Here is a 26,130-nt window from a genome sequence, read left to right on the forward strand (position 1 = left end):
GACTTAGGGATAAGCGTTTGTTTTTCTGTGTTTCCAGGTGCAAGCAAAAAAATATCTAGCTGCAGACCGATTTCTGCTTTTTATCAGTAGCCAACCTGCAAGGTTACCTGTAACCTGGGCAACTGGGGGGGGGGCAGCCTTATCCAGGGGAATGTGGTATATGAAAAGAGGGTATTCTGCTTTCTTTCTGCACCTGAGTACCATCAGATATCTCTGTCCCGCACGGAGTACAGGTTTGTCTCGACAAGGACCTCAGTGTGTGGCAACAGCTTGATGGCAGAGCTGGGATGAGGCTGGTAAAGGGGGCAAGGGGACCCCACAGACCATTGGTAATGCACAGGGGGTGCACATGCACCTGGGATTGGTGGTGCACGCCCTGAAAGCAGCTCTGCTGATGCTGCCGGAGGCACCTGTGGGTGGTCACCACTCCCCACCCACCCCCCTTGCCACCAACACTGCCAGCAGCATCTGCGGGCGGTCACCAATCACCGCTGATGCCACCGCCCCCTGCAGGAGCTCCCCGCTCGCTGCCATGCCCCCACTGCCTGCAAGCAGTCCCCGTGTCCCCCCCAGTCTCCAGGGGCATGCATCATTTATGCCAGAGACCGTGCTGCTACCCCACCCACCCAGTAGTACATGCCGCGGGAGACTTACCCGCTTCTGTTGCTCCAGCAACTCCTGCTCCTTCAGCTTGTCCCCCTGTGAGAGAACAAGGCATGAATGGGTAGGCACCAGTATACTGGGGGAAGAGAGGGCTGGGGGCACCAGGATGGAAGACCACAGCCCACAGCAGTGCCAAAGTGCAGGGCAGCTGGGTCTGATCCTATCCAGAGCTCAGGGGGAACAGGGCCCTCCGCCCAGCCCTGGGATGTGGCTGGCTCTGGGGCAAGTGTCGGGGCTGGGGATATGAGGCCCAGACTTGGGATGTGGCAAGCTTTGGGGCTTGGGATACAGGGCGCCTTGCCCGGCCCCAAGATGTGGCCAGCTCCAGACTAGGAGAGCAGGGCTGAAGATACAGACACCCCAGCAAGCCAAAGACCCACCGCATGCCCTCCTGACCAACAATGCCCCTCTCCAAACCACCCAAGACAGCAGCCCCACAGCTGCTCCCTGTAGCCCCCAGCCCACCCCCCCACACCACAGCCCCCAGCTGACCTGCTTGGCCCGCTCTTCCTGCTGCATGATCATGGCAGCCTGCTGCTGGGCCAGCTTGAGGCGCTCCTCCTCTGAAAGGGCCACGGGGTCCACACTGGGGACACGCAGGGGAGGTCCCATGGGAGGTGGCGGGGGTGGCCCCACCCCCATGGAGTAATTGAGGCCCATGCCTGGTGGCGGGGGAGGGGGCGGTGGAGGCTGCATGGGCATCCCCATCGGTGGAGGGGGCATCGGGATCCCCGAGAGCTGTGGAGGGAACAAGAGAGACAGGTAAGAAGGAAAGCACAGGCTGTCTGCCAGGATGCAACCAGCTGTGGGGTGGATGCTGGGGACTGAATATAACAGAGATGCAGCTGGCTTGAGGCAGGGAGTTGGGGCTCGGGTCCCCTTACCCCATTGCTGGAATGCAGCTGACTCTGGGGTGGGCAGTGGCGCTGGACATACAGGGCCCCTCGCTCGGATGCAGCTGGCTCTAGGGTGGCCATCCCAGCTAGGAAAGGGATACCTCAGCCAGCACCGGGATGCAGCTGGCTCTGGGGATACAGGACCCCTTGTTTGACAGTGGGACACAGCCAGGTCTGAGGATACACTGTGGCCAGCTCTGGGGAAGCGGGAGTGGGGGCCATCAGGACCGAGGGTCCAGGACCTCTCACCTGGGACTGGGATGTCGCTGGCTCTGGGGAGAGCATCGGGAAGGCCCCTCACCAGGATGCAGCCAGCCCAGGTGAAGGGGGGTACGGGTGGGGGGGGGCTCAGGATGCCTGGCACAGCTGCTCATTTTGGTGTCCCATGCCCTGCCTCCTCAGGCCTCTCGCTCTTCACTTGGATGCGGCCAGCTCTGGGTGGGGGGTCGGCGCCAAGCACACAGACCGGCAGCATGACGCCCCCCCACCCAACCGAGGGGCTCGAGGCGACAGAACGGCCTCCTGTGGCTCCTCCACGGGGCCAGGCTTCGCACCCCACGTCGGTATCTGTGCCAGGGACCCCCCCGCCCAGCTTCGACACCCTCCTTACCGGGCCCGTGCGTGGCGGCGGCGGGGCAGGCTTGTCGCCATCCTCTCCTCTCAGGACCGGTCTGCTCAGTACGATGCCCGTCTGAGGGAAGGACACAGGGTGAGCAGGGGCAGGACGGGTCTCGGGGGCCCACGGTGGCTTCCCTGTGCTCCTCCACCCGCCCGGGAGGGGCAGGGCAGGGGCGCAAGGGCACAGGTGTAGGCGTCAGGGCTTGGGTTACAGGGATGAAAGGCTCGTGCCCCCTTCCCCCACCTAGCTGCCCACCCCCAGGCCTGGCCAAGGCTGCCGGGCAGGTGGGGTCCAGCCCATGTTCACGTGCTGGAGAGGTGCGGGGGCGGGGGCTCACCTGCAGCGTGTAGGTCTGCAGCCGCTCCACCAGCTCCTCGCGGCTACCTGCGCACACGGGCCGGGTCAGAGCGGCGGGGCCCGGGGGTAACCCCTCCCCCTCCCCCTCCTTCCCGGGCAGCCCCGGGCCCCGCCGCACCCCCTCCCCCTCCTGACCCTGCGTGGGGGCGCCGATCTCGGCCAGCCGGGCCTGCAGCTCGGCGGGGGCCCAGGCAGCGTATCCCGGCCCGGCCGCGGGCCCCGGCGCGGGCAGCTCGGCCGCGGGCGGCTCGGGGTGCTCGGCCGCCATCTTTGCCGCGCGCAGACCCGGCCGCCACGCACTGCGCAGGCGGTGCGCGACAGAACCTCCGGCGGGCGCGCGCCGATGACGTCAGGGACAAGGGCAGTGCCGCCCGGCCGGATGGGAGCTGTAGGCCGGCTGGGGTGCCGCCGCGCATGCGCTTCCCCGCGGACGGGGCGGGAGGGTGGCCACCCGCGGCTCGTGGCGTGTGCGCATGTGCGGGGGTGGTTCCGCCCCCAATCCCACGGCCCGTCCACTGCTCCTCCCCCCGAACGCCCTTCCCTCCTCTCCCCCACTGCCCAACCCCTCCCCACAGTCCTCCCAGCCCCCTCCCACTCGCCCAGCCCTGCCCCTCCCCCGCTGCCCAACCCCACCCCAATCCCCCCAGCCCCCTCCCGCATCCTTGCCCATCTCCCAATGCCCCCCTCCCCTCCCCCAGGGCACCCAGCCCCTTCCCCACCCCCGCCCCACCCCCCACCTTGCCCCCAAGACCCTGTCCCTCCTCCTGCCCCCCCATTCCCAGACCCCCTCCCTCCTCCTGCATTCGGTTGGCACGAGAGACGTGTTCACAAGTCTGTGCAAGAGCTCCGTGCCAGTTTGCACACAGCTTGCACGGGGGAGGTGCTCGCCAGCGTGTATGAGGTGCACGCGCCTGGTTAAATTCGGCTCACGCAAGAGACACATTCCCAAATCCACGCAACAGCCTCGTGCCAGCTTGCACGAGGGAGGTGCTCACAAGCGTGCGCAAGGGGCACACGCCTGGCTGCATTCTCCTCTCATGACAGGCCCCATCAGGAGCGCACGGGAGAGCCACAGCCCTGCTCGCACATGGCTCACACGAGGCAGGTGCTCACAAGCACGTGCAAGGGGCAGGCATGTAGCCTCATTCAGCTCGCACAAGAGGCACGATCACAAGTCCTGTGTCTCCCGCAAAGGGGCGTGAGGGGGCATGGCTCTGGGCGCTCAGGTCACACTTCCCCAGCACCTCCACCCGGGGCCAGGATGGGGCCTGCAGCCAGGTCTCCCGTGATGGGATGGATGATGACCCAGCCATGCCCTCGGGATACCCCGTGGTGGCAAGAACCCTGGCTCCACAGCGCCCGCTGCAGGGAGAGCTCAGCACAGCCTGATCTGCTCCCCCTCCCACACACCAACCAGCTGCCAGGTCTCCAGCCCTGGTGCCCTCCCCACAGCCCAGCCTGTGGGTGAGAGCCCAAGTCCAGACCCCCAGGGTGTGGACTGCAGGAGGTGAACCCGACCTGGGCCTGAGCCAGGGCTGGGGGAGGACACAGCTGGAACTGCCCCCCCCCCCCTGCACTGGGCGCGTGGGGATCTCCCAAGCCCTGGGTAATCGCTGGGTCTCAGGGCTCTATTGGGGGGCAGTAGCAAACTCCTGGGGGTTAGCATTACCAGATATGCAAAGGATTGTGGGTACTGGGGGGGCATAACAGGCTCCTGGGGGTGGTGTGAGCTGGGGTGGGCATAGCCAGGCATGCAAAGGGTTGTGGGTAATGGGAGAGTGCCTCTGCCTCCCCCAGCCTCCTGCCCGGCAGTGAGCACCAACAGCAGGTGACAAGTGCTTTAGCAATGCGGTGACATCACCTCCTGGGCTAGCCTTCAAGCTGCCAGAGCCACCAATGAGGGCTTGGCACTACCCCCACTGCCTGTTAGGAGTCATAGTCCTCAGTGCCTTTGCATGCTAGGACCTGTAGTTCTGAGGGGGGTGGGCACAGGGCAGCCCCAGCTCACAGGGGGCGCTGGAGCCCCACCTTCTGCCCTTAACTCTGCCCCATCCATGCCCCACATTGCAGCCTCTGCAGGAATTTGAACCCACAGCTCCTGCTTCCTGGTCCAGGGCTGATGAAAGCAGCCCCTGGGGTGGGAAGGGAAGGCCATCCGCCCCCTGCCCCGTGGAGACTGCAGTTTTGGCCCCAGTGGGGCAGAGAAACCAGGAAGCAAGACCCCACACCCCGCTCTGGAAGGACCCTGGGGTGCTGGGTGCTCAGCGCGGAGCGGGACAGCCCTTTCCAGCCAGCACTAGCCACACGCTTTCTGTCTTCACCGGAAAGGCGGTGCCGGGACACGACTGGCTCTAGGGTGGGGAGTCGGCAGCAGAGTATAACAGGTGTGGGGGCACCAGCTCTGGGGGGCACCCAGCTCTGGGGGCGCCTTTGAGCAAGCCCTGCCTAACCGGGCTGGGGGCTCAGCCCAGCTGGCTAATGACTTCATTAGTGATCACGAGGGTGGGACGCTGCCTGTGGGTCCAACTGGTGCCTGGCGGGGGCAGCTGGGGGGGGCGGGGGGGATGTTGTCATCTAGGGAAGGAGCCGCCCCAAGATAAGGTACAGCAGGAGCTTTGGGGCCCAGCACCAGATAAGGCTGGAATGTGCGTGTGTGGCCCTGGGTCGCCAGCATGGGATTGGCCAGTGGTGATGTGTGGCCACGCGGGATTGGCTCATGCCAGGGCGGATAAGAGACTGGTATAAAAGCGCCCCCACCCCCAATCTGGGCCACCCCCCAGTGGGAATGTCCCCTCTTGTCCCTTGCCTCAGTTTCCCCTGCCACCCCCTGAATCAGCTCATTGTCTCAAGGACGTGACCCAGGGTCAGAGGCAGGAGCCAGCGGAGGCCTGGAGCCCAAGGGGTCACGAGCTGGGGGTGCAGGCAGGGGTGGGCGGGATGTGGGAACTGGGCACTGGGCAGCCCAGGGAGCAGCCCTGGATCAGAGCCTGGCTCAGCCGCCCTTGATCGGGGGCCGCGATGTGCAGAGACATCTCGGCCGGGCTGGGCCTGAGCGCTGAGCCCCACCGGCCAGGCCGGGGCCTCCTCTGCACTGCTGGTGTCAGCTCTGCAGAGGCGTGGGAGCCATCTTGACAGCGGCTGCAGCACAGCGTCTCCCTGCTTCTATTCCAGGCTGCCCCAGGCTGCAGATGGGACTCGGACCCAGGTGCTGCCTGTCGCTGCACCCTGGGGCTGTTGTATAGCACAGGGACACATCTGGGGGTTGGGACAGGGCCTCGGGCATGGGCTGGGCTGGATGGGACTTCACAGAGCCTGTCTGGAGGCCATGGGCCAAGCCGGCCAGGCCATGAGGAGTTTCCCTGCCTACCCCCCATGCAGCTGCCTCCCAGGGCACTAGAGTTCCAGCTGAGACCAGAGCGACTGGCAGCCCTTGGGGTACAGAGAGAGGGAGTGTGGGATACCTGGAGGCCTGACACCCCCACCTTTCAGGGCTCTGCCTCTGCCATGAGCCCCTCCGTGCCCCCTCCCCCTCCAACACGGGTCTGAGCCCTGAGCCGGGAGCCGGGAGCCCATCGCCCTGGAGGCCTGGCCGGGTGGGCGGAGAATTCCCAGGCGAAGACGGCGCTGGACCGCTCAGGCATCCCCTGGGAACGTGGGCTGCACACTGGGCCCATTGTGTGATCCCAACCCGAAACACGATCGCGGCTCAGGGAGGAGCAGAGTCCTACAGGCAGCCGGGGCCGCGGGGCCCTCGCTGGTTGTGGATGCTCTACAGGGCTCTGGGTTTCCCAGCCCACGGGGGCCTGGGCTCTGGGGTATACAGCAAGCAGGTTGGAGCTGGGCCAAGGCCCTGTGCCCCAGCCCCACCCCAGAGCCGCCCCCCCCTTTCCCACTGAGCCATCTCCGCCCACTCTGCCCTACTGCCCTTCCTGCTGTTGGGCCTCTGCTCAGAGCTGCTCTTTGTTCAGCTGAAGCCTTCTTTATGTAGGGGAATGCAGCCCCTTGCCCTGCGGTGCCCCTCACTCCCTGCCTCTCCCCTCCTCACTCCCGACCCACAGCCCCCTGCCTCCCCCCTCCTCACTCCTGACCCGCAACCCCCTGCCTCCCCCCTCCTCACTCTCGACCCGCAGCCCCCTGCCTCCTCCCTCCTCACTCCTGACCTGCAGCCCCCTGCCCCCAGCCCTGTTGGTACCCACCACTCCTGACCCTCAGCCCTCTGCCCCCCCATCCCTATCAGTGCCCCTCACTCCTACCCCACTTTGCTCCCCTCCCCAAGGTGTAAGAGAACCCAGGCATCCAGGCTCCCAGCCTCTCCCCCCCTCCCCCTCCCCCTCCCCCACTGTGCTCTGGGTATAGGTGGGCACAGGGCTGGGGGGGGGGGCAGGGAGCCCTTACCTGGCTCCCGTCTGTATCATCCCCCTTGCCCACATGGGGGCACCCGGCTCAGCCCCGCCCCCACCTGGTAGAACAGGTTTGACTGAGCCCTCGCCAGGGCCTGGGGGGGAACTGGAAGGGAACCTGAGCCCCTGGGAGGGGGAGGGGAGGCTAATCCTGCCTGGAGCATGCCTAGGACCTGGGAGAGCCCAGGGAGAGAGCCCAGGCGCCCCAGGCCCCACTCCCTTCCCAGAGTGGGAGTGGGAGAGAACCAGCCTCCCAGCTCCCAGGCACCCAGCTCTAACCACTCACCCCCCACTGCCCTCCCGCAGCCAGAGAGAACCCAGCAGCCAGCCTTCAGGCCAAGCCCACCAAGGGGGGCACCTGGGTCCAGGCTCCCAGCCTCCCCTCTCTTCCCAAAAAACCCAGGCCCCCAGGCCCCCAGCACCCCTGCTCTCACCCCCCAGCCCACTTCCCTTCTGGAGCCGGAGAGAAGCCAGGAGTCTGGGCTCTGGGGGGGGGGGGGACACGCTGGGCCCATGGGCTGGGGTCTCTGGGAGGAACTCACAGGGTCCCTGCCCCTGCCTGGGCCTGGGTCTATGGGAGGTGGGGTAGAAGCCAGGATGCCTCGGTTCTCTCCAGCTCTGGGAGGGCAGTGAGGATTTGGGGAGAGAGTAGGGGGTTCTTGGAGCCCGGACCCCTGGGTTCCACCCTGTCGTAGGTAGGATGTGGGGACTTGCGGGGACTTAACTTGGAGCCTGGACGCCTGGGTTCTCCCCCTGTTCTGGGAGGGCAGTGGGGACCGGGGCTGAGATTGGGGTCCTTGGAGCCAGGATGCCTGGATCCACAGCTCCAAGCTGTGGTGGGTGCCCCGGTCTGCATGCAGCCCCTGCCAACCGCCACCCCGCCCTGCCCTGCCCTTGCTGGCCATGGGAGGCCAGGCACACAGAGGCCCATTGTGGTCCCGGCCCCCGCCCCTCCCTGGGCCCGCAGGGGTGCAACGCCACACTGCCGGCTTTGTGGGGCAGGCGGTAACTGGAGCCCCCTCCACCCCCGCCCTGGCGCCAGCGCCACCACCGTCGTGCAAGGTGCAGCCCCAGGCGTGTGAGGTACGCACAAGCATGTGAGTGTGTGTGCAAAGGAGGGCCTGGGGGGCGGGCAAGGGGTGGATGTGTGTGCATATGTCCATCCCTGGGACACCTGGGTCCTGAGTGTTTGTCTCCCCGGGACACCTGGGTTCTCTGTGCGTGCACATGTGTGTGTCTGAGACACCTGAGTTCTGTGTGTGTATGTGGGTATGTGTGTGTGTGGGATATGGGGGGTCTGTGTGTGCATGTGTGTGTCTCCTGGACACCTCTGTTCTCTGTGTGCATGTATGCTGGATGCCTGTGTTCTCTGTGTCAGATATCTGGGTTGTGTGCGTGTGTGTGTGTAGCAGTGCAGTGTGTGCAGATTCGGCAGTGCCATGCACACGCAAGCATATGGGTCTCCCTATCCTGTTTCCACCCGCTTGTTACAGGATACATGGTAGCATCTGTGTGCGGGCATGTTTGTTTGTGTGGGGGGGCATACACAGGTGTGCACTGGGTGATGTGGGTGCAGTGCAGACAGGCGCATGTGTGTCCTGGGTGCCTGTGTGTCTTGGGCAGTGCATGTGCCAGGATAGGGTGCAGAGCCCTGCGTGTGCCTGTGCTATGAAGCAGGGGGAGGAAAGGGGATTGTATCACAGTGCCTTTCATGTGTTCCTGCAGAGAGTGTGTGCACATTTGCATGTGTGTGCGGTGGGTCTCTACAGGGCAGTGGAGCCTGGGGGTGCATGTGCTCCCCATGGCATGTGCAGGGTTGTGTCAGGGCAGGGCTTCATGTAGGTGCGTGTGCGTGTGTGGTGGGGGGTGTTGCACTGGTGCGTGCACTTGTGTGCATGTTCAGGGAGCCTGCCTGCGTGTGCACAGATGGTGCTGGTGTGTGGCACTGGATCTGTGCCATGCCCTGTGGTGCTGTGCCCCATGTGTGCATATGTGCACATTTGTGTGCATGTGCAGAGCTGTCTGGGGGTGTGCGTGCTGCACGCTGTATGTACAGGGCAGGGCTGGGCAGGTACATGGGGTCTGTGTTGTACTGGTGTGTGCTGCTGCATGTGTGAGTGGGGAGCCTGTGTGGGTGAGGTGCCCTGTGCGTGTGCCGGGGGGGTCCCCGCATGTGCAATCATGCATGTGCAGCGGTATGTGTGTGTGTGCACGCAGACAGCTTACGTATGCATGCACAGATTGGGGTGTGGGTGTCCCAGACACCTGGGTTGTGCATGTCAGATGCCTGTGTCCCATGTGCGCTTGTCTATAGGGGTGCGTGCACACTCCAGTGGGCACAGGCATGGAGCGTGTGTGTCTGTGTCTGTGTCTCCTGGACACCTGGGTCCCATGTGCGCCCGCCATGTACATGTGTGCGCACCCCTGTGTGCGTGTGCAGGGAGTCTGTGTGTGCACAGGGCCGTGTGCAGGCGTGTGCATCCTTGTGTGTGTGGGGGGGGGGCTCTGTGTGCGTGCACCGTGTGTGCGCGTGGGTGCGCGCTCCCGGACACCCGGGTCGCGTGCGTGTGTGCGCGTGTCCCTGACACCTGGCTCCCCGGTGCGTGCCTGCCCGGACGCCTGGGTCCCGCGGGGGCGGGGGGCTGCGGCGGCGCCGGGGGGGGACACGCGGCCACCTGACCCGCCGCCGCCGCCGCCGCCACCGCAACATGGCGATGGGCCCCCCCCCGCCCGCGCCCGCGCCGCGCTGAGCGGCCCCGATCCCCGCCCGCGCGCCGGCCCCGATCCCGAGCCGGGGATGCGGCGGCCGCGGGGCCGGGCCGGGCGCCCCGGGATGCGGTGAGTGCCCCCCGCCCGGACGCCGGGTCCCCTCCCACGAGCCCTGGCTGCCCCCCGCCCCCGCCCGGACGCCGGGTCCCCCCCACCACCCCGATCTCCGGGTCCGTCCCCCCCCCCACCTCCCACGACCCCTGCTCTCCACGCCCCGCCGTCCGGGCTCCTGGGTCCCCCCTCGATCCCCGCACGCCGGGTCCCCCCATCACCCCGATCTCCGGGTCCCCCCGGACGCCTGGGTTCCGTCTCCCGCCCGGATGCCGGGTCCCTTGCACCCCCGCCCGGGCTCCCCCCGCCGCGGACCGGGCCGGGATGGAGGCGCGGGTGGGGGGATGCGGGCACTTGCGGCCCGGCGCTGCCACGCGCGGGGGACACGGAGTCACGGCGTGGGGGGGGGGAGTGGGGTGGTGGGGGGGCCAGGATTACGCTCTGTGTGTGTGTGAGTGTGTGTGTGCGTGTGCCTGTATGCCTGCCTGTGGTATGTGTGCATGAGTGTGTCCGCCTGTCTGTGTCTGTGACTCTGTGTGTGTGCATGCTTGCCTGTGTGCCTGCCTGTCTGTACTTCTGTGCATATGTGCATGTGTGTGCACATGTGTGTACATGCTTGTATGCCCGTGTGTGCATGACTGCATGTGTGACTTCCTCTGTGTGTGTGTGTGTGTGTGTGTGTGTGTGTGTGGGAACGTATGTTTGTGTGTACCCGCATGTGTGTCCCTGGCTCCATGCACGTCTGTCCTGTGCTTCTCTGTGTGTGTGTGTGAATGTCTGCATGTGTGTGCTTGTATAAGTGCCTGTGTGTGCATGCCTCTGTGTGTAGGCGTGTGTGTGCATGCCTGTGTGTGTACATATCTTTGTGTGTAGCCTTGTGTGTGCACACGTGCATGTGTGTGCACATGCCTCTGTGTATATATGTGTGCACACCTTTGTGTGTGCATATGTGCATGCCTCTGTGTGTGCATGTTTGTGCATGTGTGAGTCACAGACCCACACAAGATCCATGCAGGAGCAAGGATCCTTGCTCCCAGCAAACATAGGCAAGCTGGGCTGTGTGGTCACATGTGCGTACAGACGTGTATATGTGTGTGATAGAGACCCCTGCAAACAGTGTGCAAGAGCAGGGATCCCAGCCCCTGGTATGTACATGGATGGATGGTGGGTGCAAGTCCGGCAGGACTGTGGGATCACACACTCACACGTGCATGTGTCTGTGTGTACACATGTGTGTTTCCATGTGCTCATGTCTATGAGTGCACAGATGCACGAGTGCTCACAAGTGTGGCAAGGTGTATGTATGTCCACGGAGTGTGCGTGGGTGGGTACCTGGGTGTAATCCTGCACAAGTGTGTACATATATGAGTGCACGGGTATGGGAGTGCATGTGCGCACCACACCTCCCCTCCCCTCCCCTCCCTTCCTGCTGCCCCGGTGGTGGCTCCCTGAGCTCACGGGGTGGGTCCTGCTTGACTCAGCCCCTTTCCCTGGAGCCTGCCCCCATCCCGGCCCCCCTGCTGCTGCCAGGTGCCCATTGCCCAGCTGTCCAGCTCTGCACAGGGTGCATGGGGGGGGCTGGGAGTCCGGACGCCTGAGTTCTGTCCGGGGGCTGAGAGCAGAGTGGGGACTACAGGGTTCAAAGGGGGAGAGACTGGGGCTGGGATCCAGGACACTTGGGGTTATTTCCCAGCCTTGGGCCGGGTCTAATTAGAGCGGTAGGGACTCAGAGCCTGGACACCTGGGTTCTCTCCCAGTGCTGGGAGGGAACTGGGGTCTGGTGGGGTAGACCCAGAGGGGCTGGGAGCTGGACACCTGGGTTCCCTCCGGGCCCTGGGGCAGGGTGCAGTGTGCTCCTAGTCACGCAGCACCCGGCGCTGACTCTTTTGTCCTATTGATGGGCGCTGCTGTCAATAGACAACTCCGTGCCCCACTTCTCTCCCCGCTGGGGTGGGTCAGCCCAGGCCAGTGCAGAGGTCATGCCAGGGCTCATGCCAACCCCTGCCCCCACCACCTCCCCTGCACATGTGGTACTCCCTGTTGCATGCCTACCCCTCAGGGGGGTGCCCTCCCCTTGCCCCCAGTGGGGTCTGCTGGGAATCCCTAACCTATTATAGTATAGTATAGTATATTATATGCTAAATATATAGTGTAGCTCTACAGTATAGCATAATCAATTATATATACGTTATATGTGGCGTGTGTTTCTCTCATGCTTTCCAGTTCTCATCTCATCTCATCTGGTCTCATCTCATGGGTAACACATCTTAACATATTGTAACGTTGTGTCATAGTTTCTGCTAGTGAATAGCATGTATCTACATGTAATATATGCTCTAGGCATGTCTCTGTCTGCCATACTTTCCAGCTATTCTATCTTAACATATTGTAACGTTGTGTCATATTTTCTGCTAGTGAATAGCATGTGTCTGCATGTAATATATGCTCTAGGCATGTCTCTGTGTCTGCCATACTTTCCAGCTATTCTATTCTATTCTATTTTATTGCATTGCTTTGCATGTATTATATGCTGAATAAGAGCATCCATCCATCCAGCCTTCTCTTTCTGTCCAGCATCAGACACCCAGCCCATGGGGCTTCTTGTGAGCCTGATCTGGCCTCTGGGCCTATCACCATGCTGGGTGCCCCTGGACCCCAGGGCTTGATGCTGCCAGAAGTGGGTCCTGTGGCTAGATGAGTCTGACCCCAATACCCACCCAGAACACATCCCTGTGGGTCTGTCATGCTTCCTGGGCATGAGCTGAGCTGAGCTGGGATGATATTGCATTGCCTTGCCTTGCTAAATGTGTGTGCATGCACGCATGCATGCACAGTCACGTGTACGTGTGTGTATATATGTATATGCACCTGTATGTATTTATAGAAATGGATGAACACGTATACATATGGTATACAGCAGTGTATGTACACATGGAAGGCAACCTATCAATCTTTCTGAATCACCGTGTAGGCACGAGAGGTCACCAGGACCTTCAATGCATACACCTAGCATGGGGGGTGGAGGCTGCCCAGACCTTCCAAGCCCACTTGAGGCTCTTGAGACACATCCAGAGGCCAGACATTTGGCGCCTCAATGGCTGTGCATTACATGCACGTGTGGGACTCAAACCCAAGTTTCCTGCACAATGGACAAGGATTCTACCACTGAGCCGCAACAGTACGTGTATGCACACACTCATACACACACATGTGCATGCATGCACCCCCCATGTTATAAATGATATACATAATTACAGATATGATATACCCTGTATTACAATATTATTTCATGTATATTATTATCTCTAGCTATTCTATGTGGTTGATGTAAATTGAGTATGTACATTTCATAGACTTCATAGATTTTCAGGGTCGGAAGGGACCCCAACAGATCATCGAGTCCAACCCCCTGCCCTGGGCAGGAAAGTGCTGGGTTCAGATGACCCCAGCCAGGTGCATGTCCAGTCTCCTCTTAAAGACCTCCAAGGTAGGGGAGAGCATCACCTCCCTTGGAAGCCCATTCCAGATTTTGGTAACCCTTACCATGAAGAAGTTCATCCCTCTTGAAGTGCAGCGCCCAAAACTGAATGCAGTACTCCAGCTGCGGCCTCACCAGTGCCACGTAGAGAAGCATCACCTCCCTAGATGCACCTGTTAATACATAATAGAGTGCGGTTGATTTCTATTGATCACGTTGTCACGCTGTTGACTCATGTTCATCTTTGAGTCAGCTATGACTCCGAAATTAATACGTGGCATGCTGAGAAGCTAAGTGAGACTCAAGCGCACGGAAGTGTATTTTCTGTTAGGTCTCAGATAGATAGAAAAATGTCCATACACGATTAAATAACACAACACTTCTCATGCCGAGCATCCTCTGCTCAGGACCCAACCCCACCTCCCTACCCACCTCAGCCCCCTGCCCCTGCCTGCCCTGTAGGCAGGACTTCAGGTGCTTGGGAGGGTCGGAGCTGGGTGGAGGAGACAGCTTCTGTTTTGACTAGAGGCAATATCTCCCCCAGCCCAGAGCTGTTGTGCCAGCTTCAGCCCTATTGACCGTAGAGGGAGGCAGCCACCATACTGAGTGCTGGAAGGGGCAGTGGATGGTAGGATATGGCCCTGCCCACTTCAGTCCCTCTGCTCCCCCAGTGTGCCTGCTGGAGCTAGGAGGAGGATAATTGGGACTGAGCCAGGCCCCAGCGCCAGAACAGGAGATGCGGGCTGTGTTGTGGGGGGGCATGGTGGTACTCGAGTCATCTGGGGTGGGGGTCACAAGTATGGGGGAGGGGCACAGGCCTGGGATTGGCATCACGATGGAACAGTGAGTGTCACGATAGAGCGGCGACCGTTGCCATAGAATGGCACACACGTGATGGGCTGGCCAGTGTCACAATATAACAATGGGTGTTATGATGCAACAGTGCGTGTTGGGATAGAAGAGGTAGCACCGTGATAGAACGGGGGTGCCATAGAAAGATGAGTGTTGGGGCAGACCAGCTACTGTCACAATAGATCGTGAGTGTCATGATAGACTGGTGAGTGTTGTTACAGGCTGGCTAGCATCACAATAGGATGGCCATAGACGGCATTGGAGTCAAGACGGAGCCACAATACCCGCAGCAGTGCAGGCAGTAGTTGTGATAGGAGAGGCGGGTGTCATGACAGATCTATAGGAGTCACGATCTAGGCTGGAGGAGCTGTGATAGAGCCATGAGGGTCACACCAAAACCGCAGGAGTCTGTGACTGTCATGACCAACTTGCAGGAGTCGTGATAGGACTGGGAGGTGTGATGGACCGGTGAGACCATGGGTGACATGATAGAAGAGTGGAGAGTCATGAGAGCAGTGGGGACTTATGCTAGAGCCATGGGATCCAGGGGAGCAGGAGTCACAACAAGCCTGTGAGTATCACAATAAAGTCACAGGGACCATGACAGCTCCATGGGCATCGTGATAGACAAGCAAGGTCACAAGAGACCCATGGGCATTGCGGTATGTGTCATGGTGAGGCTAGAGAGCATCGTGACACAACCCCAGCAAGATGGAGGAGTCATAATAGGACCACGTGTGTTTCTGGGAGTCATGCCAGACTCGTGGTAGCCTTGGCATGGCAGTCATGATAGAGCAAGCCATGACCATCATGATGGACCTGTGGGAGTCACAATAAGAGGTACAAAGGTTATAATAAAGGCAGAGACCTGTGATAGCCTGGCACGTCGCGACCCGTCACAGTAGCTCGGCATGTCATGACAGCAGCCGTGAGTGCAGTCACTGTCATGGTTGATCCAAGGGAGTCACGATAAGAGCTGTGGCTGTTGTGACAGTGGCTGTGGCACCCTGGCTATCGTGACAGAGCTGTAAGCATTGGGACAGAAAGGAGCAAGGGTCACAATACAGGCCCACGGCGGGGGGATATAAATGTGAGCATCATGAGAGCAAGCACGTGTCGTGATAGCAACCTTGAGCGCTGTGACTGCCACGACAGAGCCATGGGTATCCCGATGAGAGGGGCAGGCGTGATAGCAGCCTGAGCGCTGTGCCCATGGTACGAGCTACCCACGCTGCTTTTTTGGGCAGTGCAGGACATCTTTGGCAGAGCTGGGGCAAGCCCCAGCCTGGGGGTTTTGGGAGCTGGACGACTGGGCAGGGAGCTGGCCTTGGTGAGAAGGAGCTGAGACTTGGAGACTGTGGGTTGGTAAGGGGCATGCACACCAAGGCCTGCGGGTGCTGTCAGCCTCGGAGCGGGGCTGAACTGGCTCCCAGTCAGGGGCTGAGATTACAGCCATGTAAAGCCAGGTGCTGTACAGACCCCTGAGCCAAGATCAGGAGGTTCTGGGTGCGGCACAAACCTCCCAGGCCAGGATCGGGGCCTGTCACACCAGACAGTGCCCCAACACAATGAGAGCCCATACCTGAGCAGGGCCCTAGCCTTCCTGGAAGGGCTGCTCCACCCCACCAGCCCCACCCGCCAGCCACAATACCCTGCCAGCCCCACCCGCCAGCCACAATACCCACTCTGCTACCCCATGGGGGCAGTGGCTGAGCCCACCTGCCCCATTGCGGGAGCTGTCCTTCCCCGGGGCAGTTTCCATGACCCCCACCCCAGGCGCTCGAGTGCCGTGGGTGCCCTTGAGCTGTGCCAGGCTGGCGCTGTGCCTGGTCCCTCTGCTATAAATCCCCTGCGCACTTGTCGCCAGCCAGATCCCGGCACTGCTCTGCTCCTCCCGGTAGGTCCGAGCCCCCGGGCTGCCAGCCAGGACGCCTGGGTTCTCCCCCAGCCTGGGATTGGGGGGGTGAGGGCTGCGGGGGGGGGGGGAGGGGGGCAGCAGGAAGGGGGCCGGACACCTGGGTCCTCTACCTGCTCTGGGAGGGGAATAGGAACAGATAGGTTACAGTTGGGCTGGATGCCTGGGATCTCTGTGTTGAGCAGGTGGGGTTGGGAGCCCGGACCCCTGGGATCTCTCCCAGCCCTGAGATGGGACTGGGGTCAGGTCTGTGACAGCAGGCATGGGGCGGGCAGGGAACCTGGACCCGGACACCTGGGTGCTTTTCCAGATCTGGGAGGGGAGTGTTGACTGGAAGTTGAGAGCAGGGGGGCCGTGAGCCTGGACACCCGGGCTTTCTCCAGTTGTGGGCTGGCAGTGGGGGCAGGGGCTGGGAGCAGGGTGCAAGCCTGGACACTTGGGTGTGCTTCCAGCTTTGGGAGGGGGGTGAAGTCTGGCGCCTTAGGGCAGGGGAGCCTGGCCGCCTGGGTTCTCCCTGGCCCTGGGTGCAGAGGGGAATGGCAGGGGCTGGTGCGGCCGGGACCCCTGGGTTCCTTTACCAGCTCTGGGAGGAGAGCAGGGTTTAGTGGGTTATAGCAGGGGAATGCGGAAATTAGGACACCTGGGTTCCCTTCCCAGGCACAGGAAAGGAGTGGTGTCTAGGGGCTTAGGGCTGGGTGCCGGGGTGCCTGGGTTCTCTCTATGCTGGGAAGGGAGATGGGGGTCCGGTGGGCTAGAGGCGCTTGGACACCTGGGTTCCCTCCGGGACTGGGGAGTGAGAGCAGGGGGCTGGGTGCCGAGCCCCGGCGCGGTGGAGGCGGACCTGTACTGAGCTCACCTGCGGCCTGTCCCAGTTCCCTGTAACCGTAGCTGGGGTGGGATGGGGGGAGGGGCAGGGCTGAAGTAACCCTACCTTTCCCCCGAGGGCTGAGAGGAGGGATGGGGGAGGGTGAAAGCCGACCTGGCTGCCTTGGGTTCCTCTTGCCAAGCTGTCACCTGAGCTCAGGTCTGCAGACGCCTGCTGTGGAAGGGGAGCTGTATCTAATGGGGTCGAGCAGGGGGTGTGCAGAGGCCCTGGCACCCGGGACACCTGGGGTCTCTCCCAGCTGGCAGGAGGGAGCGTCCCAGGGGCTTGGACGGGGGCGCGGACCCGGACTCCTGGGTTCTTTTCTGGTTCTGGGAGGGGAGTGGGGCCAGGTACGCTAAAGCACCAGGAGGATGCAGGGCCGAGGGGGACTTTAGGTTCTGGAGGTGTCTAAACCCCTTGGGGACCTCTTGGCCTCCCACTGCCCCAGCACCTGCAGCTCTTGAGAGGGGCCTGACCTGCTCCCAGCGTGCCTGGCATCAGGATCAGGGCAGCGGGGAGAGAACCCAGGTGTCCGGGCTTCCAGCGCCCCTGCTCTCACCCAAGGCACCATATTGGCCCATAGACCTGGTGCTGGGATGCAGCTGGCTCGGGGCATAGGGGGCACTGGGAGTAGCTGGGGCAAGAGGTTGCTGGGTCACCAGGGAGCTGGGCAGGGTCTGCCCTCAATTTCTGGCCTGGGGGTTGAAGGTATGGGGAGGAAGGGGTTATGCCAACCCCTGGCAGGAGGGTCTGTGCTGGTTGCACTGAGCTGGATCTGCCCTCCCCTCCTCTCCGCAATGCCCCCAAGAGTCAGCTACATCCAGGATCCCTGTATATGCCTCCCCTGCCCCCCGCCCCCAACAAGCTGCATCCTGGGATCCATGTATCCCCAGGCCCAGCTCCCCCCAGAGCCAGCTGTCTCTGTCCTATTTGGCTACTGGCATGTTCCACCCTAGAGCCAGCTGCATCCTGGCAAGGGGCTTGTACCCCAGCCCCGATGCCCCCCGCAAGCTGGCTGCAGCCCTGCAGCCCTGGCTCTCTCCGGCCTCCCAGGCACAGCCTGCTCTGTGTGGAGGCGCCACAGCACCACACGCAAAGCCAGCGGCTGCTCCTATCACACGGCCCATTGAGCCTCACTCTGGCCCCCGCCCTTGCCCAGCCCGACTCCACCTGCTCATTGGCCATGGGTCCCCACTCCCGTGCTGGCACTGACCCACATCCAGGTGGGAGGGACGGGAACACGCAGGCCTGGCTGCTCTAGTGTGTCCTGGAACATGGCTCCTGGCGGGGAGGGGGAGGGGCGCCTGGCTGGGATGCGGCTGGCTCTGGGGTGGGTGTGTTGGTGACTGGGTATAACAGGGGTTGTACCCAGCACTGAGATACAGCTGGCTCTGGGGTGGGGTTGGGGCTGGGTGTAACAGCCAGCTCAGGCAATGCTGGTGTGTGCAGGGGTCAGGCTAGACCGGGATCTGCCAGGGTGTCTCAGATTGGGCACATGTGTGCAAAGGCCCCGAGAGACAGGTGTGCAGGAGCAGGGTGGGAGTGTGCAAAGGGGTAAATGTGCACATGGACTTTCAAGGGAGGGCTGGGAGGTGGGTGGGTGGGCTGTGCGTGTTCAGGGCTGTTTGTGCCCAGAAGCAAGGCTGCATAGGACAGCGTGTGTGCACACACACACATGCACAAGGACTGGACAACGTGAGTCTTGGGGTAGGGTGAGGAGTGTGGAAGAGTGTGCATGTTCACAGGGCTGTGTGCATGGTGGGTGTGTGCACAGGGCAAAGCCAAGCAGTATGGATGCAGGGAATTGTGTGTGTATGGGGGTGTGGGCATGGGGATGTGGGCACAGGGCATGTAAGCAGGGGCAGGACAAGACAGTGTGTGTGGATGACATGGGTGTATGTGCAGGGGGTGGGGCAGTGTGTGTGCACAGGGACCAAGACAGGGCAGCATGTGTGTGTACATGTGTGTATGTGTATGTTCAGGGAGCAGGCAGTATGTATGACTATGTGCATTTGTGTGTGTGCAAAGGGGCCCAGGCAGGGTAGCGTGTGCATGTGTGTACACATGTATGTGTGCGCACACGGCTGTATGTACAGGGGTGGGGCAACATGCACAGCTGTGTGCACATGGGGCTGTGTACATGCGTGTGTGCACAGCCATATGTATGCACATGGGGCCAAGACAGGTCAGCATGTGTGTGTACACACATGTAGGTGTGTGTGCCTGAGGCTGTGTGTACAGCTGTGTGTGCATGGGGTATGTATGTGCATGCACACAGGCAAGGCCCAGTAGGGCACCAGGTGTGCACACATGCACGCATGCATGTGTGCACGTGTGTGTGCAGGCCCACCTGACCCATGTCCCCCCGCAGGCGCCCCTGGCGGTCGGCCGCCCCCCCTGCCCTCGCCGTGGCGACCTGAGCAGGGTGGGTGGGTCGCTGCGCCCCCGCCCGCCATGGCCTGCACCGCGCCCGCCCCGCCCCGTGCGCTCAAGATGCTGTCGCGCCGCCGCGCCCTGCTGCTGCTGCTGCTGCTCGGCTCCTCCCTCAGCCTCCTGCTGCACCGTGGCGCCCACCTCTCCTGGTACCCGGGGTGGGGCTGCAGGGCAGGGGCAAAGCTAAGAGTGGGCCTGGGCGGGGCGAGGCCGGGGGGGGGGCTATATGGCAGGGGTGGGGAGGGGCTAAGGATGGGCCTGGGTGGGGCTTTGGGGTGGGGTGGGGCTAGATGGCAGGTATGGGGCGGAGCTAGAGGGAACTGGGGGTGGGATTGGAGGCAGGGGTGGGGCTGAGGGTGGGCCTGGGTGGGAGTTCAGGGGTGGGGCTGTATGGCAGGGGCGGAGTTTAAGGGTGGAGGTGGAGCCTGGGAATATTGGAGGCAGAGCTTGGGGCCAATGACGGGGCTAGAAGGAACTGGGGGCAGGGCTACAGGCTTTTGGGGATGAGGGTGGAGCTCGATGGAACTGGGGGCGGGGTTTGAAGCAGGGGCAGGGCTATGGGTGTGTCTGAACAGGGTTTTAGGGTGGGGGTAGTGCTTTATGCCTAGCGAGAATTGGGGGTGGGACTTGGAGGTGGAGATTAGGGACATTAGTGGGTAGGGCTTGGGGAGGGGCTAAGGGGTGCTTGGGCAGGCTTGATGGTGGGGGTGGGGCTATGTGGAAGGGAGGGGCAAGGGCAAATTATGGGCAGGGCTTGAGGGTGGGGTGGGGCTAGAGATGTCTCCCGGGGTGGGGGTGGGGCTTGGGAGTGGAACAAGGAGGGCTTCTGGGGGTTTGCAAGAGGGATTTGAGGCAGGGCTTGAGACTGGGGCGGGCCAAGGCAGTATATGGGCAAGGTCTGACACTGGTCTAGAGCTACATGGCAGGGAGGGACAAGAGGGGATGGGGCAGGGCTACAGGGAAGATGGAGAGGGGGTGGAGCTCAGAGGGGTTGTGAGGCAGGGCTGTGAAGTGGGCTGGAGAGAGTTTATGGGGCAGAGCAATGGGAGAGGAAGGGGCCATGGAAAGAGGAGGGGCAACAGGAAGGTGTGACCTGGTAGGGGAGGGGCTATAGGAGAGGGGGTACAGTTGGATGTGGCCACAGCAGGGAGGGCCATGGCCAGGGGTGGGCCATGGCAGGGACGGGGGTATGGGTGAGTGTGGCTTCAGCTGGAGGCAGGGCTATGGCTGGCTATGGCATGACAGGGCAGAGCTATGGGAAGAAGAATGTCCACGAAGGTGTGGCTATACTAAGGGGTGGGGCTATGGGAAGTGGGTGGGGCTGTGGGTGGGAGTAGCATGGCAGGGCTGGGCTGTGGATGGTTGTGGCCATGGCAGGGACAGGGCTTCCCAAAGAGGAGGGGTGGCGGCAGCATCACCGCCTCCCCTCATGCCCTGCCCACACCCCTCACGCCCCACCCCCCCCCTCCTCAGGCCCCCCAAGTCAGGCGCGCCGGCCTGCCCGTCCCCAGCGCCGGGCCCGAAGCGCATGGCTGTGGCCTTCCTGAAGACGCACAAAACGGCCGGCTCCACGGTGCAGAACATCCTCTTCCGCTTCGCCGAGCGCCACAACCTGACGGTGGCCCTGCCCCATCCGCCCTGCGACCACCAGTTCTGCTACCCCCGCGACTTCTCAGCCCGCTACGTCCACCCGCACACGCGCCCGCCCGCCTTCATCGCCAGCCACCTGCGCTTCCGCGCCGCCGAGCTGCACCGCCTCATGCCCAACGACACCGTCTACGTCACCATCCTGCGTGAGCCCGTCGCCATGTTCGAGTCGCTCTTCACCTACTACAACCAGTACTGCCCGGCTTTCCGGCGTGTGCCCAACGCCTCCCTTGCCACCTTCCTGGAGGAGCCGCGGGCCTACTACCGCCCCCAGGAGAAGTACGCCATGTACGCCCACAACACGCTGGTCTATGACCTGGGCGGCGACAACGACCATGATCCCGCTGATGCCACCTACTTGCCTGGCCTCATCCGCCAAGTGGAAGACGCCTTCGCTTTGGTCATGATCGCCGAGTACTTCGATGAGTCCCTGGTGCTTCTCCGCCGCCTGCTCAACTGGGACCTGGACGATGTCCTCTATGTCAAGCTCAACATGCGGGCACCGCAGTCGCGGGGCAATGGCACAGCCCCAGGCGTCGCTGCCCAAGTCCGGGCCTGGAACGCACTGGACGCCGGGCTCTATGCCCACTTCAATGCCACCTTCTGGGCCCGTATCAACCATGCCGGGCGGGACTGCGTGGAGGCTGAGGTGCAGGCGCTGAGAGCCGCCCGCGACCGCCTGGTGGGCACCTGCTTTGGGGGCCGGCCCCAGCCCCGGCCCGCCACCCAGATCCGCAACAAGGAGCTGCGGCCCTGGCAGCCCAGCGCCCAGGTGGAGATCGTGGGCTATGACCTGCCGCCCGGCTCAGGCGCTCCCCCGGACCCACGCTGCCTCAAGCTGGTCATGCCCGAGGTGCAGTACTCCCGCTACCTGCTGCGCAAGCAGAGCCTGCGCTCCCGGCGCCGCCGTGGCCCCCCTCCACCGGCCCGGCCTGGTCCCCGGCTGCTGCCCCCACGCCGCAGCCTGCTGCCCAAGGCCACTTGAGCCGCCACCCATGGGCTTCTCTGGACTGGGGACCCTGGCAGCTGGGGGCTGCACTGCTGGCCTGGGAGATGGTGTAGGACCCTTGGGTGGGGTTGGATTCAAACCCCGGTGGCATTGCCCGGCTGCTGTGAATGGAGTTGCTGCAGGCTTGTGTACACGTGCACGTACACACATGGGCATCATCCTTCTGCACACACATGAACACACACAAACACACATGGACATCATTCCTTTGCATGCATGCGCTCACATGTGTGCGCATCATTTTTTGTGTGCCTACACGCGCGCACACACACAAACACACATACACACACGGACATCTTCCCTTTGAACGCACACAGAGCCCTCCCCCACCGTGCACACAGCCTCAGGCGCTCCGCATATACACATAAGCCACATTGTAGACACGCACCCCTCTGCTTGCACACCCCCATCTTCTTACAATCACAGAGACGCAGGGCAGGAAGGGAGCTCAAGAGGTAACATCTAGTCCAACCCCTGCTAGAGGCAGGATCATCCTGATCCAAACCATCCCAGACAAATCCCTTGTCCCACCTCTTGTTAAATGACTGTCACCCCTGACACAGCACCAGGCATGGCACCCCAGCCTGCCCCAGGGAAAGCAGGGGGCTGCAGCGGCCAGCATCCTACTGCTGTAAAAGGTTGTTAATATTCCCTCCAGAGACCCCAGGCCGAGGCCGTGACCCCGCTGCAGAGGAAGGCAAAACCCTTCCAGTCTGGACCAGTCAGGAAATTCCTGCCTGCCCCCAGTGCAGCATTGGTCAGATCCTGAGCAGAGGGACAAGACCCTCTACCCAGGACCCTCCAGGTAGAGCTCCAGCAGGAGCAATGGCACAGCCCCGTGCCCATCCCCAGCCTGGGCTGCAGCAACACCCAGCACCTCTGGGGGAGGCTTAGACTCACAGAGCAGAAAGTGGGGTGGGGGCAAGCAGCACAGCCCAGAGCTGGGAGATCCCTGCAGCAGAGCACAGGAATCGTGGCCCCTAGAGTATCCCCGGACTGTGGCTGCCCAACCTCTCCTTGAACCCCGGCGGTGATGAGAGCCTTTAATTCTCAGCGTCTCTCCCAGGACCTCCCTGCTCTGACAGTGAAGATGTGTTTCCGGGTCTCCAATCTAAACTGGCTTTGCTGCAACTCCGAGCCATGGGGCCGCGTCCTCCTCTCGGCAGCCCTTTGCACAGTTGAGGGCTGCTGTCACGTCCCCTCCTAAATGCCTTTTCCGCAAGCCGGACCTGCCCAGCTCCTTCAGTTTGCTTTGCAAGCCCTCGACCACTTTGCTGCCTGCCCTGGACCTCGTAACTTCTCCACGCCCTTTATGAAATTCGGAGCCCAGAACGGCGCACAGCGTCCAGATGCGGCTTGACCAGGGCTGAGCAGAGACTCTGTCACCGCCCGTGTCCTGCACCTCCTGCATCCATTGATGCCTCTCAGAGCTGCACTGGCCTTGTGTGCGGCTGCACCATATGGCAGACTCGTGTGGGTCTGGTGTGCCAGGGCTCCTGGGCCCTTCTCCACAGAGCTGCCCCCCAGCCTGTGCTTTGCAGGGGTCTTCCCCAGGTGCAGCCCCTCGCATTGTGCGCCTTGTCTGCGCCACGTCTGTCAAGCACACGTGGCCTGCAACACCTGGCACCCATGTGCGCACACAGCCCCTCATGCCTGTACACACCTGCCTGCTCTTACACATGCATTTGGCCTTGCACCGTCGTTCTCTCACACACGCCCATGCAGTCTCTCCCTGCCCCATGCCTCACACACAGTCCACCCCCTGTATGCAGAGCTGCACATAGAGAGCCCCCCTCATCTCTCACTGCACCCTCCTGCACGCATCTCTCACACTTACACATTCAGTCACACCTACACCAGGGCTCTGTCCCATCTCTTTCTGTCCCTCAGACACCCCTCTCCTCCCACCCCAGACCATCCAGGGGTCTGGGACCACCCTGCACCTCCCCCCCCCTTGGAACCTAGGCATTCAACACACACACACACACACGCAGTGCAGGCATCCAACACACAGAACACAGGTATGTGACACACTTGCACATGCACACGCATGCACACACAGCAAAGCAACATTCCCAGGCTGGTGCTGGCTCTGACCCCCTCCCTGTTGCTGCCAGCACAATGCACTGTTGGCCCTCACCCAGGGCCTGCGGGCGAGACTGGGCTTGATGCTGGGGTCTGGGGCTGGTCAATAAAGGACTCTGCGAGGTGCCTGGTGGGCTCCAGTGTCTGGCTTTGGCCAGGGGTGGGGGGGTGGGAACAGGACTGCTGGGATTCAGATGGAGCACAGGGGCAGCTCTGGGGCACTGCTTCTGGGATGCAGCTGGCTCTGGGGTGGGCATTGCATCTAGGGATACAGTGGCATCCCCTGGATCTGGGAGGTGGGGGTGAGGGTCTGCTGTGCGTGGGATTACCTGGCCGGCAGATTGGACCTGGACGGGTGCCTGGAGAGTCCAGACTGGGGGTGTGAGGGAGACCGGCAGACACAGCAGGTGAAGGGAGACCCCACTGATGAAGAGAGCAGAGCACAGACACCCTCCTCCCCCCGATGATAAGCCTGTGGCTGCCGGCCAGGGCCATAGGCGCAGGGTCCCTGCTGTAGGTAAAGACTGTCAGGGATACACCCAGGCCCCCAACACCCCCATGGACTGGATCAGCCCCCCTGCTTTGACCCCCAGACCTCTCCCAGGCCCTCCTGGGTGCTGCACATCCAGGGCGCCAGCTGCCCCCTGGGCTCTGGAGCGGGAGGGAGGGTGCTGGTGGGTCAGGGCTGTGGCTGGCTCTGGGTTGGTGCCAGGCGGGTCCTTCCTCAGCCTGGCACTGCCGCTGGGAGCCTGTCCCAGCCTCTCCCTTGTCTACCTTCCCATTAGGCCTGTGTCTCAGGGTCCCAACATGGCTGGGTGGGGGGGGACTCCCCAGAGGGAGATTTCTGAGGCCGTGGGGCTGTCCCCACAGCCCTGAGCACACTCCAGAGGCTGGGGCTGCACTGATCCCCCTTCCCTAGCCCTGGTCCTGAGGGTCCCTGTCTCACTTGCTGGACCTGGGGAGGAAGCCAGGAGTCCTGGCAGCAGGGCAGGGGCAGGAGCAGAAGTAGGGGCAGGGGCAGGGGCACAGGCTTCCTCCCATCCCGGCAGCTGTTGCCCCCACCAGGCTTCATCGTCCCGGTGGCTGGCAGCTGAGCCCTATGGCAGGGCTAGCTCCCAGCACTGCCCCTGTGCCTGATGCTCTGCCCGTGGTCCCGCTCCCAAGCCCTGCCCCTGCAGGACTAAGGCACCAGGGCTCCTGGGATCCGTGCCAGGCAGAGGACCTGGGGGGTGAAAGCTGGGAGGCCTGGAGGCCCGATGCCTGTCTGGGGCAGGGGAGAGGTGCCTCTGGGGGCAGATAGGTGCAGGGCCGGACTGGACACCTGGGTTCTCACTCTTCTCTGGAAGGGGGCTGGGGGCTGGCGGGGCAGTGGCGCAGAGCAGGTCCCCAGGACTCCTGGGTTCTGGGGCAGGAGCAGAAGGGCCTGGTGGCTAGGGGCTGCGGCTGGCTCTGGGGAGGTGCCCGTGGGTTATTCCTCAGCCTGGTGCTGCCCCCTTGTGACCAGTCCGAGCCACAGAGTGATAGAAATCCTAGAACAACCAAAAACCCTGCAGAAATCCTAGAACAATTTGTCCAACTATTTAGTTGGTCTAATAAAAATATCACATCTAGCCAAAGAACCTTTTCTGCCTATATCCTTATACCAACACGCTTACAACCAACAACCCTAGAGAAATCCCTGCCAGGCAGGACCAGCCCTGCCCAAATCACCCCAGACAAACCCGTCCTCCAACCTCTTAGTCAAAAGCCCGCCTCCCCCGACATAGCGCCAGACATCACAGCCCAACGTGGGAAAGCTGGGGGCCACAGCAGCCAGTGGCCTGCTGCGGTGAAAGGTTTCATAGTTGGTAGGGGCTGGAAGGGACCTTACAGATCATCGGGTCCAGCCGCGCTGAACTTGGGCAGGAAAGACCGCTGGGATCAGATGACCCCAGCAAGGTGGGCGGCAAGACGTTTTCTGAAGATCGCCAGGGTGGGTGACTGCAGCACCTCTGGGGGAAGCCTGCTCCAAATCCTCCGCACTCGACTTGTAAAGAAGTTTTTCCATATGCCTAGCCTGAAGCAATCCTCAATCAACTTGTGTCCATTATT

At 62.3% G+C, this 26,130-nt stretch overlaps 2 protein-coding genes across 5 annotated transcripts in view; one reads left to right on the forward strand and one right to left on the reverse strand.

The window, feature by feature from the left end:
• The window catches only part of SF3B2 (splicing factor 3b subunit 2), a 44,356-nt gene extending 29,284 nt beyond the window's left edge, over positions 1–15,072 (reverse strand). Inside the window, exons 1-6 of one of the 2 annotated variants that reach the window (XM_059718414.1) lie at positions 14,954–15,072; positions 13,299–13,406; positions 2,516–2,562; positions 2,170–2,250; positions 1,156–1,401; positions 655–699 (exon numbers count right to left, since the gene is read on the reverse strand). In XM_059718414.1, the coding sequence (XP_059574397.1) occupies positions 655–699; positions 1,156–1,401; positions 2,170–2,250; positions 2,516–2,562; positions 13,299–13,389 (510 nt within the window). In that variant the 5' untranslated portion in view covers positions 13,390–13,406; positions 14,954–15,072. Of the gene's footprint in view, positions 1–654; positions 700–1,155; positions 1,402–2,169; positions 2,251–2,515; positions 2,563–2,670; positions 2,827–13,298; positions 13,407–14,953 lie in introns of those variants that run through there. The other variant, XM_059718413.1, reaches the window with a different exon arrangement.
• Positions 7,824–24,165, forward strand: GAL3ST3 (galactose-3-O-sulfotransferase 3). 3 transcript variants are annotated; one of them, XM_019497577.2, is made up of 4 exons: positions 7,824–8,018; positions 11,979–12,012; positions 19,237–19,447; positions 20,772–24,165. In XM_019497577.2, the coding sequence occupies exons 1-4, from the start codon at positions 7,839–7,841 to the stop codon at positions 21,928–21,930; spliced, it is 1,584 nt and encodes a 527-aa protein (XP_019353122.2). In that variant the 5' UTR covers positions 7,824–7,838; the 3' UTR covers positions 21,931–24,165. The 3 variants fall into 3 exon arrangements, with proteins under 3 accessions (XP_019353122.2, XP_059574475.1, XP_019353126.1); XM_059718492.1 differs by lacking the exon at positions 7,824–8,018 and adding an exon at positions 9,529–9,773; XM_019497581.2 differs by lacking the exons at positions 7,824–8,018; positions 11,979–12,012 and adding an exon at positions 9,530–9,773.
• Positions 24,166–26,130: the final 1,965 nt, after the last annotated feature.

The sequence above is a fragment of the Alligator mississippiensis genome, chromosome 15 (assembly GCF_030867095.1).
Source record: "Alligator mississippiensis isolate rAllMis1 chromosome 15, rAllMis1, whole genome shotgun sequence".
NCBI lineage: Eukaryota > Metazoa > Chordata > Crocodylia > Alligatoridae > Alligator > Alligator mississippiensis.